The 15,733-nt window shown below is 40.2% G+C and overlaps 1 protein-coding gene across 1 annotated transcript in view; it reads left to right on the top strand.

Moving 5' to 3' along the window:
• The window catches only part of LOC104604187 (abscisic-aldehyde oxidase-like), a 72,564-nt gene that overhangs the window by 43,551 nt on the left and 13,280 nt on the right, over positions 1-15,733 (top strand). Inside the window, exon 8 of the mRNA XM_088897868.1 lies at positions 4,687-4,785. Coding sequence (XP_088753994.1) covers positions 4,687-4,785 — 99 coding nt within the window. The remainder of the gene's footprint in view (positions 1-4,686; positions 4,786-15,733) is intronic.

Below are 15,733 nucleotides of genomic sequence, written 5' to 3'. Positions count from 1 at the left end.
TGTTATTTTGGCTTCACCTTAAACAACTTGGTATCAGAGCTCATCTGGATTCACGGTAGGCTTCTGCTGGTGTTCGTTACCCTAGAGGCAACTTGTTGATGTCAGACCACCGCCGGATGACTCAGCAGCCCGTACAAGTGGTTACAACCATCCTTGAAACTGGTATGGTTCAAATTGCCCTGAATTTAGGGATTTTTGGTATAGGTTTCACCTCCATGTGAAACCTTTGTGATTTGTTGTGATTTTTCCAAAAGGAAATCCACAGAAAATTCAGATTTGAGTTTGAGGCTGTTTCAACACCTTTAATGGAGTGTTTCTCCTTCAAACCAATTTTATTTGGCTCGTTTTATATTTCTAGGAAGATGGGAAATGGTCTTGTAATTTTCTGAACCCTAGAAATTTTTTGGGGTTTTTTCTTCCTATATTTTGAAGCCCAAACTATTCTTGGGGTTATTGTTTCTTCTTAGCTGTGTGTTGACTCTTCCCTTGGCCTTGTTCTATGCTGGTGGTGCATTGGAACTCTTTGTGACTCTTAAAATTATTCCTAGTTAAGGAATGGAAGCTTCTAAGGATGTTTACTTGGTTCCTGGAGTGCTTCTAGGAAACGTGGGTACCTCTAATGGCATGATAACTACTATGAAACTTGATGGAACCAACTTCCTGGAATGGTCCCAGTCTACTAAGCTCACCATTGGAGGAGAAGGTAAGCTGGGTTTTATCATTGGAAAGGAAATAAAGCCTAAATCAGAAGACCCAATGTTTTCTAAATGGGAGCAAGACAATTTGATGACAATTTCGTGGCTGGTTTGCTCCATGCAGCCACATAGAGCCCATACCAATTTGATGGTAATGGTAATGTCGTGGCTGGTTTGCTTCAATAGAAGTTCAAAACCAGATCTATTTCCACCCAAAACCAATGGTTATTGCAGGGTAGCTCAAGGTAGAAGTAAGGTTTAGTCCTACAGCCAATCTTTACAATCCAATCATCAAACTAGTCAGTGAAACCAGCTCCTAATACACTCATCAGGAGTACTCCCAAACCACCAAGGATTGCCCTTGCGCTTGAATCATTTAACGTAGAAGAAACAGCCACAGTTTAGCAATCACAGCAACCAATACACCCAATAAGTATGAGAACCGGAATTATACTAACTTATGTTAACACCAATAGCAGCAATGTAACATCCCTTAAACATGGACCTGCAGTGAGTTCTCATATGTCAAAAAAGGAAGGTGAAATCCTAACTACGAATCTTACAGCCAAGGCACCATAGCATACATGGGTTGAAAACAGATCAGAACCATAACAACCGAGGCAGTCACCATCTCTTCACAATCCTCAAGTATACACTCGTGGGAGATCAAAAACACACCAAGGCACATCACAGGCTGAACTGAACACATATTTGAAACATGAACAGGTAAGAAGAAACCTCTTCCAAATCCTTTTATCTTCATCCACAGAGTGAACAGACGGCCAAAAGAATAAACCTTTTGGTGTTACAACGAAAAGGAAAATAATAAACAGGAAAATCTGTCTTACCCAACCAGTCCTAGGCCAGATATAGTAAATTCCAACACCTTCAGAATAACAAATGAGAAAAAAGGAAGAAGAGTCAATAGGAGCTTCAGATCTCTGCTTAGTCCTGCTCTGATACCACCTACTAAGATCCAGTAGAAAGAAAGGAGACAATAGAGGAGATAAGAGAAAAATAATGAAGCCAAAAGTCAAAGTGATGGCTGCTCCACTTTGTCTTATATATTAGGGTGTCAACATAAAGAGAAAAGACATAATCTTAGTTACAAATAGAGAGAAAAAAATAAAGATAACACCCCTAACCTGACAACAATGACATTGTGCTATCCTATCAATAGGAACCAGTTCTATCAGTAGGTTTTTATCAATAGCCACTCCATGTGCCATGGCATAGTACTCTGCTTCAACACTTGATCTAGCCAGAATAGCTTGTTCTTACTTCTTCCAAGTAATCAGATTTCCACCCACAAAAGTGCAATACCCAGAAGTGGATCTTCTATCATCAATGGATCCAGTCTAATCTGCATCTGTATAGTCCTCAAAATGGAGATGACCATGTTTAGAGAAATGAAATGTAATAGGGGAGTGCATATACTAAGTGTGCCCACAACATATGCAATATTGTGTCTGGTCATGGAGAGATATAGGAGCTTACCAATTTGTCTTAGGAGCTGCCTGTTCTCACATATGATTTAGCCTATGGAGGGTGTTCTTATAGATGCTTTGACCATGGAAATGAGCCACTAATGCCTAATGACATAGGTCTCTCCTGATTGGGAATTTGTGGAAGTATTCAGAAGCAGGGTTGATTTGATATTGCATTCTCACATGACATGGTTGTTTTCAAATAAATGTGGCCACGCAGTTTCAAAAATATTGACTCAACCTAATATTAGCCTTTTGTTTTCTTTTAAAGAAAGATATTTAAAAATGTTGACAAACAATGGGAGGGTTATTGGTGCTTGTCAAATTTCATTTTGTTTTTTTTTTTAAATTTATCAATAATGGGTTGATCTGTATGAGAAATGATAATGAATAAACCTATTAGAATTTGTTTATAATAAGGAGAATTGATCTGAGAAGTAAAATTTCATTTTGTTTTTAAAGAAAGATATTTAAAAATGTTGACAAACAATGGGAGGGTTATTGGTGTTTGTTAAATTTCCTTTTGTTTTTTTTTTTTTTAAATTTATCAATAATGGGTTGATCTGCATGAGAAATGATAATGAATAAACCTATTAGAATTTGTTTATAATAAGGAGAGTTGATCTGAGAAGTTTTGGTGGTAGTAGGACTGAGTTGAGATCATTTTGATGGGCAACCTATCTCAGTTATTGATTGTGATAAGTAAGAGTGCTGGTCACCTCTGGATAGAGGTATTTATAAGCCCTTCTAAGGGTGTTTTCTATCCTATCAATGTTTTGGCTCTCGATCCAGAGAAGTACCAGCAGATATTGGCTAGAAACTGGAAGTTGAACCAAATTTGATCAAATAACAAAATGGAATGAGGACTTAAAATAGGTATGCTGAATTTAATTTGATTATAGCTTCTGTTGTTTCTTGATTCAAAGCTGACAAACATTAGGAATACCCCTCATTAGATGCATAATAGAATTATGCTATTAAAGTACTCCCACTATCTCTACTAACATGATTTAATTTATAAATCAGTATGACTCAATTACCTAAGTTTCCTTTGGAATTAAGAATTGATTTAGATGACTCTGATAATAAGAGACTGACAACACCATGCTGGTCTCTACTCTAGAAATAGTAATATTATTATTGTCTTACTAGATGACCATGGCATAATACTGTTGCTTTCTTACTAGCAAGGTTCAAAATTTTGATACGATACGCCCCTACAGGGGTCATATCGGGGTCTGACCTGATTCAGGGGGTAGAACAGCCTTAAGCCTACCCCTCTGAAGTTTGAACCAGTTTCAAAGAAAAAAAACCAGGAGAGCGAGCTTTGATACAGGCCGATACACCGCTACCTGAAAATAAAAAGGTGTCACTTTCAACACAATCTCCCCTTGTGAAGAAAACCAACAATCCATCCTGATTTGTGATTCATCATACTAAGAGAACTGCATATGTCAATTGTCAACTGAAAAATCTGAAAGAAATGCTTCTTAACAGATCATGGGATTTTGCAATGGAGCATGATATGGTTGACTGTTTCTCTGTTCACAAAATTTGCATCATGCAAGAATTATTCTGGAATAAACTTATGCCTACTAATAAGGATATCAATTTAAATTCCATCCAATTTTGCTGTCCAAGACAAAAATATAACTATTTAGCATGCCAAATAAGTTTCACTGGGACTGAAAGGTTATCATTTGTTGTCAAAGATAAAAGTTAAAGAGGAACTAACTTTATCTCCTCAACACCGTCTTCTTTTTACACCATTTTTATAATTGATTTGAATACCTTCCATTTGAGCTTACTTGTATGGTGATGCACACTTGCACAGATATGGAAATGGACATGGACATTAGGATACAACCCTCCATTTCCTTGGGTTGTGTTTGGTTTGAAGGAAAAGGTAGGGAAACATATACAAGGTTTGTACAGGTTTCCCTTCCCTTCCCTACCTTTTCCTTCAAACCAAACACAGCTTTAAATCCTAGAAATGGATATGCATATGGATGTTCCATGTGATATGTTTATATCATGCCTATTTATCTAGTTCTGGAAGCAAAATGTAATTTCTCATGACTAATGCCTTTCCAATTTAATTAAATTTCTTGTATGTACAGGTTTATTTATAATATATTTTGTTAAAACATGCCATTTGACATATTTTACAAGTATTAATCCTGTAGAATACATCTAGAAGTGCCCATGCAATATCTGGTGCTATATCCTATATGTATGACATCCAGCATTGGTATGCTAAACATGTGTGTATCTGGGTTTACCATAGGTCTATTTTCCGATCCTTAGAACTTTCTTTTCTGGATTTTGAGACTGAGCCTAATACTTCATGGTTAACTCTGATGTGTATATATATATATACAACTTAATTTCTGTACTGAAAGGTCATGTAGTAGGTTTGCTTGGTATCTTATCATAAAACAATTGTCTGGTACTCTTTTTCAATTTCAATAATGTACTAACAAATGAAGTTGTTTGAATCACAGGTGGAGGTAGATCTTCTCACTGGAGCAACTTCAATTTTGCAAACAGATATTATTTATGACTGTGGACAGAGCTTGAACCCTGCTGTGGATATGGGACAGGTTTATTCAACTGCAATATTATTTAAAGTCGTACCCCATTCTTAAGTTCTTACCCTTGTTCTTCACGTTTGGTCCATAACATATATGTTAGTACTATTCAACTTCTGTGGATTTGGGACAGGTTTTTTCATTCATTTGGTCCATAATGTTTGCTGAAAGATTGTAGCTGAAGTAGTAGAAGAGAGGTGAAGGCAAACAAGTTCTGAGAATGTCGAACTAAGTAACCCAGTCGACAGTACTATTATTTATAGTAGATTACAATACAGTGTTACATGAAATGTCTGGAATGCCCCTGATTAGTGATGGGACACCCAGACTGCTTAAAACACTAAACAGACTTAGGCCCAATAACAAAGGCCTAGTACCTAACAGCTTAAAACTCAATACAAACTAACATGTACACCTATCATCCGAACCAACAATACATAAAAACAGTCAACTTAACACTCCCCCTCAAGCTAAGCATGGATGTCAGTCATGTTTAGCTTGCCAAGAAGGTCCAAGAATTTTGTTGCAGCCAACCCTTTAGTTAGCACATTTGCAATCTGCATCTCGGATGGAGTATAAGGAATGTAGAGTTCTCCCGAGACTATTTTCTCTCTAACAAAATGTCGATCAATCTCAATATGTTTTGTCCTGTCATGTTGCACTGGGTTATTTGCAATGTTGATGGCAGCCTTATTGTCACAATACAGCCTGAGAGGACCCTCAGCTTTTATGCCAAGCTCACCAAGAAGGGTCTTAAGCCACAGAAGTTCAGCAACACCATGAGCCATAGCTCGATATTCAGCCTCCGCACTTGATCTAGCAACCACATTCTGCTTCTTACTCTGCTATGTAACCAGGTTCCCTCCAACAAATGTACAATATCCTGAAGTTGATTTTCTGTCCCCAACAGAACCGGCCCAATCTGCATCAGTATAAGCTTCAATTTCAATTTTATTGTGTTTTCTGAGCATAATTCCCTTTCCTGGGCAAGTCTTCAAGTACCTGAGAATCCTTTCAACTGCTCTCATATGAGGGATCTTTGGAGAGTGCATGAACTGACTAATAACGTGCACAGCATAAGCAATATCTGGTCAGGTGAGAGATAGATATATCACCTTCCCTACCAATTTTTGGTATCTCTCATTATCACAGTAGTCCTCCCCTACTGATTCCTGTAGACCATGGTTCTGTTCTATTGGGGTATCTACTGGTCTACACCCTATCATGCCTGTCTCTTATAGGAGGTCAAGTACATACTTCTGCTGACATATATAGATCCCCTCTCTTGATCTAGCAACTTCAATCCCAAGAAAGTATCTCAAATGGCCCAAGTCTTTGATCTCAAATTCAGAGGCTAAAAAATCCTTTTAGTCTTTTGATCTCTTCCAGGTCATTCCCAGTAATCACCATATCATCCACATAAACAATGAGTATTGTAAATTTGCTATCCTGTCTCCTTATGAACAAGGTATGGTCTGCACCACTCTAAGTGTACCCCACTTTCTTCATGGCCCCACAAAGCCTCTCAAACCATGCACGAGGAGACTGCTTTAGGCCATATAATGCTTTCCTCAATTTACACACCTTTCTATCAAAGTCGTAGCCTGGTGGAGGGTCCATAAATACCTCTTCATGAAGATCACCATTTAGGAAGGCATTCTTCACATCCAGTTGATGGATTTCCCATGAAAAATTTGCTGCTAATGACAGTAAAACCCGAATTGTGTTGAGCTTCGCTACTGGAGCAAAGGTTTATTTGTAGTCAATCCCTTCTTTTTGAGTAAACCCCTTTGCCACAAGTCGGGCCTTGTACCTTTCAATGGACCCGTCCTCCCTATGCTTTACAGTGAACACCCACTTGCACCTGACAGTGCTCTTCCCTTTTGTCAGATCCACTAATTCCCAAGTCCTTGCTTTCATTAAAGCTTTCATCTCTTCATTCATAGCTTCTTTCCACCTTGGGTCAGACACAACCTCTGAGTACCTAGAAGGAACATGTACAGAAGAAAGAGCAGACACAAATGAGTGATAGGATGGAGATAAACGTGAGTAAGAAACAAAAATTAGCAATGGGGTCGAGTAGTACAAGAACGGATAGACTTACGAAGAGCAATAGGAAGATCCAAATCAAAAGTATGTGTGTTGGGATTACCTTGGATTGCGGAGACAGATTGCTCCGAGTCCAACTGGTTGCTGTCATGAGTTTGAGGCCCCTTTTTCCTTCTGTTGTAGGTGATTCTTATATCTTTCTATTGCCTACTAGAACCCTCAGGAACATCTGCAGTATCAGTGGGAGCCTCACTAGGTTCACCAAGGATGCCACAACTAGGAGGAGTAGAAGGAGAGGATGGAAGGCCCGAGGCAGATAGAGGAACAAAAAAGAAAGGAGAATAAGAATCCTCTTCCATCCCACTAGTCTCCCCCTGAAGAGGATTCTGGGAAGACTGAAAGTAGGGTTGAGACTCAAAAAGGACCACATCTCTGGTGACATACTTTCTCTTGGTGGCAGGATCATAACACTTGTAACCCTTTTGTGTAGGAGAGTACCCCAAAAAGATTCCTCTCATAGCCCTAGGATCCAGCTTGGTCTTCTTTAGATCCTTTACATGTATAAAACATACACAACCAAAGACCCTAGGAGGAAGAGGAAAGTCTGGAAGGGTAGGACACAGAACAGAGAAAGGTGTTTTCATACCCAACACCTTAGATGGCATCCGATTTATCAAATATAATGCAGTAAGTACTGCTTGAGACCAGTAGTGCTTAGGAACCTTGTGCTGGAATAGTAAGGCTTGAGTTGTCTCCAATAGGTGTCTATTCTTGCGCTCAACAACCCCATTCTATTGAGGGGTATTGGCACAAGATGATTGATGTAGCATGCCAGCATCTTCCATGAACAAGTTCAAGGATTTTTCAAAATATTCAGCAGCATTATCTGACCGGAATTGCTTAATCTTCTTGTCAAATTGTGTTTCAATCATTTTGCAAAATGCCATGGTTATCCGTGGCACTTCATCTCGTCCTTTTAACAGGTAGATCCATGTGCATCGAGAGTAGTGGTCAATAAAACTGATAAAGTAACGAAAGCCACCAATAGAAACAATAGGTGAAGGGCCCCAAACATCAGAATGAACCAAATCAAAAGGTGCTTGACTTTCATTACTGGAAACTGGATAAACAGTTCTACATTGTTTTGACAGTTGACATACTTCACAGACTAAACTCTGACTTGAAATGCCCTTAAATAATTTGGGAAACAACACTTGCAATGAAGAAAAAGGTAAATGACCTAGCCTATCATGCCACAGATGCAACCTAGCTATTGACTCCACATTCTCCGGACCACTCGCAGCAGATGCTTGTAAGGTTGAACCGATGTCTGCATCAAAATAGTAGAGGCCTCCATACTCATGACCGCTCCCAATCGTTCTCCTCGTCAATCTGTCCTGAAAGACACAATGAGTAGGAAAAAAGGTTTTGCTACGGTTCAAATTTTTGGTAAGTTTTGAAACAGACAAAAGGTTTGAGGTAAGACTAGGAACATGCAAAACTGATTTAAGAGAGAGGTCCTTGCTTAGGTCAACCACCCCTTTGCCAGAGATGGTGGAGAAAGACCCGTCAACAACTCTCATCTTATCCTGACCATACAACAAGTGATATGAAGAGAATAAGGAGGACATATGTGTCATGTGGTCAGTTGCACCAGAATCAATAACCCAAGACGTAGAGTCAATAGGACTAGTTGCACTAAAGGCAGAGACTATACCTGATCTGGAAAGAGAGGAGGAAGCAAAAGAGTTACTCCTTAGATGGGCTAAAGCCCGGCCAAGGACCTCTACCTCATCAGCAATGAAGCCCAAGGTACCGGCTCCGGAGGAATTAGCAACCTGCCCCATGGAAGAAGAAGCCACTGTTGGTATACTCTGTGAGCTATCACCATTGTTACTAGTGACAAGGTTCCCACTTGCCGCTTGACCCTTCTGTCCCTTCTTGTCTTTTCTCAATGCAGCTGGCTTCAGGTGAGGATACATGACCCAACACTTTTCTTTTACATGTCTTTCACCTCCACAATGAATGCACTTAAGATGTCTTTTGTCTGGATATTTGTTCCCCTTTTGATTTGTAGAAATCATGGCTGAATGTTCTATGGATTGTTCAACTGGTTGCTTCTGAGTGTGAACTTGCATCTCCTTTCTCCTGACCTCTTCATTCCTTACCAGATAATAAACATGATGTAACTCGGGCATTTCATCTCTTCCAAGAATTTGTGACCTTATGCTCTCATACACTGGGTCCAGGCCAGCCAAGAACTTAAAGGCTCTGCTCTCTTCAATCTGCTTATAATGTCTCTCCTTGTCCCTGGCATTCTCCCAATTCAGAATCTAGTGGTGATCAAGCTCTTCCCATAGTCCTTCTAGAGTTGCAAAATATGTTGCAACTGTCATATCCCCTTGCCTTAAAGCAGCAATGTCTTGGTTCAACCTGTAAATTCTAGCATTGTTTTTCTTCTATCCATAGGTTTTTGACACTTTTTCCCAAATCTTAGCTGCTATGAGAAAGTGTTGAACAGTCCTGGAAACTCGAGGAGTCATAGAAGCAAGCAGCCAGGACATAACTGTGGCATTCTCCTTGCGCCACACTGCATACTCCACACTGCCAACTTCGGGTTCCTTGTTCTTCCCATCTAAATAACCTATGAGTTCACGGGAAGTAATAAAAAGCATTGCAGAAACGGACCACTCCCTGAAGTTGTATTCATCCAGCAACACACTTGTAATCTGCAAGCTGTGCAGATTCGGGTTCTCCAGATTTGAAGACCTCCCACCAGGTCTGTTATCCCTAGAAGAGACCTCTCCGGATATTGAAGACATCTTGGATGCAGACTTTGTGTAGATAACACTGTTTCAGACTAGCCGAAGTGGTCACAGTCCTGGAATGGACTAGTTACAGCACCAAGAAGAATTCTGTGAGCAAGTAACCGACCTGAAACTGAGAGCTCTCCACACTGCACTATGCAGACTTCACTTGGGCTTCGACTTCTACAACTGAAACTGAGAGCTCTCCACCACTGCACTATACAGACTTCACTTGGGCTTCGACTTCTACAACTGTAGAGAGTGCTCATCCCTACGACCAATACTAGGACTGCTGAAATCAGTCCTCAACCTAGGTCTGTCCTATATAGACCTCTCTTAGAAGCCGAATGGCTACTAACTACTAGAAGCAGTCTAGTAGGGCATCAACTTCTGGGTCTTACCTCCCTTGTGCCCTACAACCAAGAGAAACCCAAGGTTCGAACCCTGTTCTGTTCTATGGCAACCCTAGGGTTTTTTTGCAGCAACCAAGAAGAAAAAAAAGAAGAGAAAGCAAGCAAGAGAGAAGAGTTGGCATCGGCTGTAACCAGAAGATCGCTCAATGCTCTGATACCATGTTTGCTGAAAGATTGTAGCTGAAGTAGTAGAAGAGAGGTGAAGGCAAACAAGTTCTGAGAATGTCGAACTAAGTAACCCAGTCGATAGTACTATTATTTATAGTAGATTACAATACAGTGTTACATGAAATGTCTGGAATGCCCCTGATTAGTGATGGGACACCCAGACTGCTTAAAACACTAAACAGACTTAGGCCCAATAACAAAGGCCCAGTACCTAACAGCTTAAAACCCAATACAAACTAACATGTACACCTATCAGCCGAACCAACAATACATAAAAATAGTCAACTTAACACATAACATGTATGTTAGTACTTAGTACAATTTGACAATCACACTTCTGTAGTTAAAATGCATAGGAGCTGCCACAGGCAGCTGATCATTGTTGTAATTTATAAATTAACCTGTAGAATGATTATTGTGATTTAACCTGTAATTTATAAATTAAAAAAGCAAAAACCTAGTACAAAACTAGGAGGCAGAGATTCAGTTTCTTTTTTATGAATAATAGTAAGATTTATTAGATCAAAAACTGATTTAGAGTTGTGAATTCATACAACATCCCAGGGAGAGGCACGAGCTGCAGCCCCTCCTTGAATCTTACAAGTAAAACTAGGAAAGAAAAACAGAAATCACAGCTGAGCCCAAAACAATTCTTCCCGATTTACCCTTTGCTTAGCTAAAACATCGGACAAAGTATTTGCTGATCTCCCCACCCACTGTAAAGAGACTATCATATTCCTTGTCAACCAATTGAATTTCTTCATTTCATTCTTGTAGCACCATATAGCATCTTCAGGATTTTTCGACCAGCCCACCACCACTTTGGAATCTCCTTCAATTACTAGATGTTGTACCCCCAACTCCTAGGGGACCCGAGTAGAGCAACAAAATCTCTCCCTTCTCATTTCTCAAGACACCCCCCATTCCGGATAAGCCTGGATTGCCAATGCTACTTCCATCAAAGTTCAGCTTCAGTGAGCCTTCAAATGGAGGAGACCAGCTTGTAATTGACTTATCCTTTGAGGGTAAACACCTTGCTACTGCTGACCAGTTTCTCCAAAGGTCATTAAAGGAGAATTGATGAAAGATTTCCATAGTTTTCAACCAATGTATTGCCCTATGCAGCACACAGTCTTTCAATTCCTGACTGTTTCTTTCCTTTTCTTGAAAGATTCTAGCATTCCTTTCCTCCCAAAGAGTCCAAATCAAGGCAGCACGAGCACATCTCCACATAATTCTCCCTCTTCTTGTAGGCCAAGAGAAAGTAGAGCGGTTAAAGATCATGTGAACTTCTGCTGGCATACTCCAACTACTCCCGAACAACGAAAGTAGCCAAGCCCAAAGGTCTGTAGAAAAAGGACAAAATATTAGTAGATGGTAACAATCCTCCTCGTGAGCTCTACAGAGGATACACCAATTGGGAGAAATACAAAGGAAGGGTCTTCTCTTTTGTAGGTTATCTAGAGTGTTTACTTTCCCATAGAATACTTCCAAACAAAATGCCATAACCATTGGGGAACGGGCCTACACCAAATTTCCTTTGAAGGAAAAAGTTGTTGAGCAGAAAGCTGAAAGATGGACTTGAAGTAAGAAGCACAAGTAAAGGTTCCTTTGGGTCTAGGAATCCACACCCTTTTATCGGGCTTGGAGGGATCCAAGCAAACCTAATTAAGACAATGTAGCAAATCACAAAGAGATTCAATTTCATCATCCCCGAGTCCCCTGCGAAACCCAAAATCCCAATTAGGAGCCAAGGGTGTTCCCAAAGGTGAGACAAATTTTGAAACCACCTCTTTTTTATACAAAGAAACAGAAAAAAGCAAAGGAAAAAGGTCCTTTAGGGGGGTATCTCCTAACTAGATATCCTCCCAAAAGTGAACAGTATTGCTAGAACAAACTTCGTACCTGATAAAGTTGAGAAAGTGAAGAAGGGTGTTGTGAATGGCTTTCCAAGGTGCTGCCAGGTTAGCCTGCCTTGACACACCAGCATCCCATCCATTCTCTGATCTCCCATGAATGCTTCCCACCACCTCATGCCACAACCTCTCACTTTCCAATGGCCATCGCCACAACCATTTCCCTAATAAAGCTTGATTTTTTTCAATCACCCTTCCAAGGCCCAAACCCCCCTCTTCTTTACTTCTGCAAACAATTTCCCGACTAATCAAATGATCCTTTTTTTCTTGTCCCGGCTCCCACAAGAAGTCTCTCATCAACTTCTCCAACTTCCTAGCTTCCCTAGTTGGTATCCTAAAGATAGACAAGAAGTAAGTAGGTAAGTTAGCCAACGTAGCTCTTATTAAAGCAATTCTCCCTCCCAAAGAGATATAGTTCTTCTTCCACGAAGCTAATCTCTTCTCAAACTTTTCTAACACTGGGGTCCAAAATCTGCTCTCCCTAGGGTTTGCCCCTAATGGAAGCCCTAAGTATGACATAAGCCAGGTAGAGATGGAACACTCAAGACAATCCGCAATAACCTCGATCTCCCCATCCTCCAAGTTTATACCTGCTATGCAACTCTTTTCCAGATTTACTTTCAGATTAGAAATCCTTTCTGTTGAAGATTAATTAGTTTTATGATGTTTTTTTGAGTAGATGTTTTATGTTAGTTGTTATAGGAGGTGGGGACCACAGTAGTTATGTGAGTCCAAATTTTATTATGTTTTTGAGTGTTATATATGCTGTTTTATGTTTTGCCGCCCTATAAGGGCATAGTTGTCTTTGTACTGTTCTATTATTTTTAGTATAAATAATAAGTGAAGGGGGCGGCCAGATTATTGCTCTCTTTTCTTTTCAACTTCTCTTCTTCTCTTCTTCTCTTCTTCTCCTTCTCTTTTCCTTCTCTCTTCAAGAAACTACTTTTCTTTCATATTTTTTAATTCAGCAGATTTCTACTCTTTCAAATCCTTTGATCGGCTCCTTTAGATTTGCTACCTTCTCACTAAAGCCTCCTTCACAAAAGATCATTAGGTCATTTGCAAACTGAAGGTGGGTAACTGGGATTTGGTGTCTCCCTATTCTCCAACCCCTAATGGCATCTTCACTATCAGCCTTAGTAATGATCCTACTAATCACATCGGCTACTAATGTAAAAAGAAAGGGTGATAGTGGATCCCCTTGCCTGACACCCCTGCAAGCTGGAAAAAAGTCCCTCACCACACCATTTACCAGAATGGAGTAGTGACAGGTACTGATACACCCAGATATCCAACTGCACCACTTATCCCCAAATCCACAGTTTCTCATCACCTCTAATAAAAACTCCCAGTCTACCAAGTCATAGGCCTTTTCAAGATCCAATTTACAAATAAAGCCACTTTGCCTAGACCTTCATTTCCTCCGCACACTCATTCGCAATTAGGATCTGATCTGTAATTTGTCACCCTTGAATGAAGGCCCCTTGAGTCTCACTAATGATAGAAGGGAGAACTATTCCTCAAAGAAAGCACTTTAGCCAGAATTTTATAGATGCTTGTCACTAGACTAATAGGCCTGTAATCTTTTGGGTGGTTGGCATCAATCTTCTTATGAATCAGGGCCAAAAAGTGGCATTGATTCCAGGGCTTATTACATGATTATCTACAAATTCCTTAACACTTCAACTAAATCCTCTTTCAGCACCTCCCAGTAGTCTTGATAAAAGCCAATTGTAAAGCCATATGGACCTGGCGCCTTGGATCTATCCATTAGAAAGACAACTCTCTTAATCTCTTCTTCCTCGAAATTCCTTTCCAACCACCTTGCCATTCCGTCCTCAATTCTTGGCCACTCCATCCCTCCCACGACTGCTCTCTCACTCAAAGGTCTTCTATAGATCGATTTAAAATGGTCCACAAATTTTCTGGCTATATCATCCTGGTTGGTAATCACCTCCTCTCCTATCTCTAGCTTGGTCACAAAATTCTTTCTTCGCCTTCCATTGGCCAAGTCATGGAAAAATCTAGTGTTCCCATTGCCTTCCTTAATCCAATTGTGTCTAGATTTTTGTCTCCAGGTAATATCTTCCCTCAATAACACCTCTTCCAAATCCTTTTTCAACTGTCTCCTTAACACTCTATCATCCTCAGTCAAAACATTTTGGGATTCCTTAACATCCAGGTTTTCTATTCGAAAAATTAGGCTCATTTTTTGCTCCTCAATTCTGCCAAAATGTTGTCTATTCCATTCTTTTATTTTGGCCCTCAATCTCTTCAACTTCTTATGAAACTTGACCCCTTTCCATCTTACCCCCCTCACCTCTTCACCCCACCATTCCTTTACTTTTTTCACAAAATCTGGATGGGTAAGCCACATATTTTCAAATCTAAAAGGTTTGGGTCCAGTAGGAAAAGTCTCAGTGCCTATCTGGATAGGACAGTGATCAGAGGTGACCCTAGGTAATGCTCTAGCAACCAAGTTTTCCACACTATTATCCCAGGCTAGGTTAAACAAGAATCTGTCCAACTTTGAATACAAAGGGGTTTCCTGAAGGTTGGACCACGTTAAATTGGTTTGCAACAAAGGTATTTCCTTCAACTCACAATTTTCAATAAAGCCATTGAATTTCCTCATACTTGTTGTAATTACCTATTGGGGATTACTGGTTTCCTCAGAGAATCTAATGACATTAAAATCCCCGCCCAAGCACCAAGGGTCATCCCATAACCCCTTGATTGCTTATAATTCTTCCCACATCTCATTTCTCTCTCTATAAGAGTTTGGGCCATAAACGTTGGTTAGTACCCATACACACCCATCCTCAACATTCTTAACCTTAATGGAAACGGAGAATCTGCCTATCAATTCTTCCGCTACTTCCACCGCATCCTCCCTCCACAATGTTACAATCCCCCCCTCGAGGCTCCTCAGGAAGGAGACAAAGTCCAACCTACACCTCTAGACCTCCAGAAACTCCTGACCCATCTCCTATCTAATTCCATTAGTTTGGATTCTTGTAATAGCACAATGTCAGGTTTTTCCCTTCAAAGTAGATCTTTAATAACCCTTATCTTGTAATAGCACAATGTCAGGTTTTTCCCTTACATTCTAGTTGATAGTTTTCATCCATGAACAAGTCTTAGTCTCCTTATTTTAGACCCTTCCTCCTCTCCCCTCTGCCACTAAATTCTAAATCTCCCTCAATATCTGAAATTAACCTTTCCACTTCAGATCTTTTTTTCTTCTTTATTCCTTCCCCCCCCCCCCCTCCCCTCCCCTCTTGATACAATAAACATCCTCTTCCTTTTCTCCATCCTTTCCATCCACTGTCTGAAAAAGAATCTTACCATGTCACACTCATAATGGCTACAACAGCTCTCTAAAACTCCTTCCTTCTTTTTTTGTTCCTCCAGCAATTCACAAATCAAATCCCAGATTCTGTCTGCCTCCCCCTTACTACTTCCTTCTACCAGCCTCTCTCCTCCTCCCACTAGTACCTTCTCTCTTACATCAACACCTTCTAGATGGGAAGCTGGTATATCTGTTACAGGCATAGCACACAAGTCAGTACCCAAAAAAGAAATGACACCCATACCTGGTAGGACT

This window comes from Nelumbo nucifera, chromosome 2, assembly GCF_055504915.1.
Source record: "Nelumbo nucifera cultivar China Antique chromosome 2, China Antique-T2T, whole genome shotgun sequence".
NCBI classification, from domain to species: Eukaryota; Viridiplantae; Streptophyta; class Magnoliopsida; order Proteales; family Nelumbonaceae; genus Nelumbo; species Nelumbo nucifera.
The sequence above is the reverse complement of the archived record's forward strand: the minus strand, read 5'-3'. Positions and strand labels throughout refer to the sequence as shown.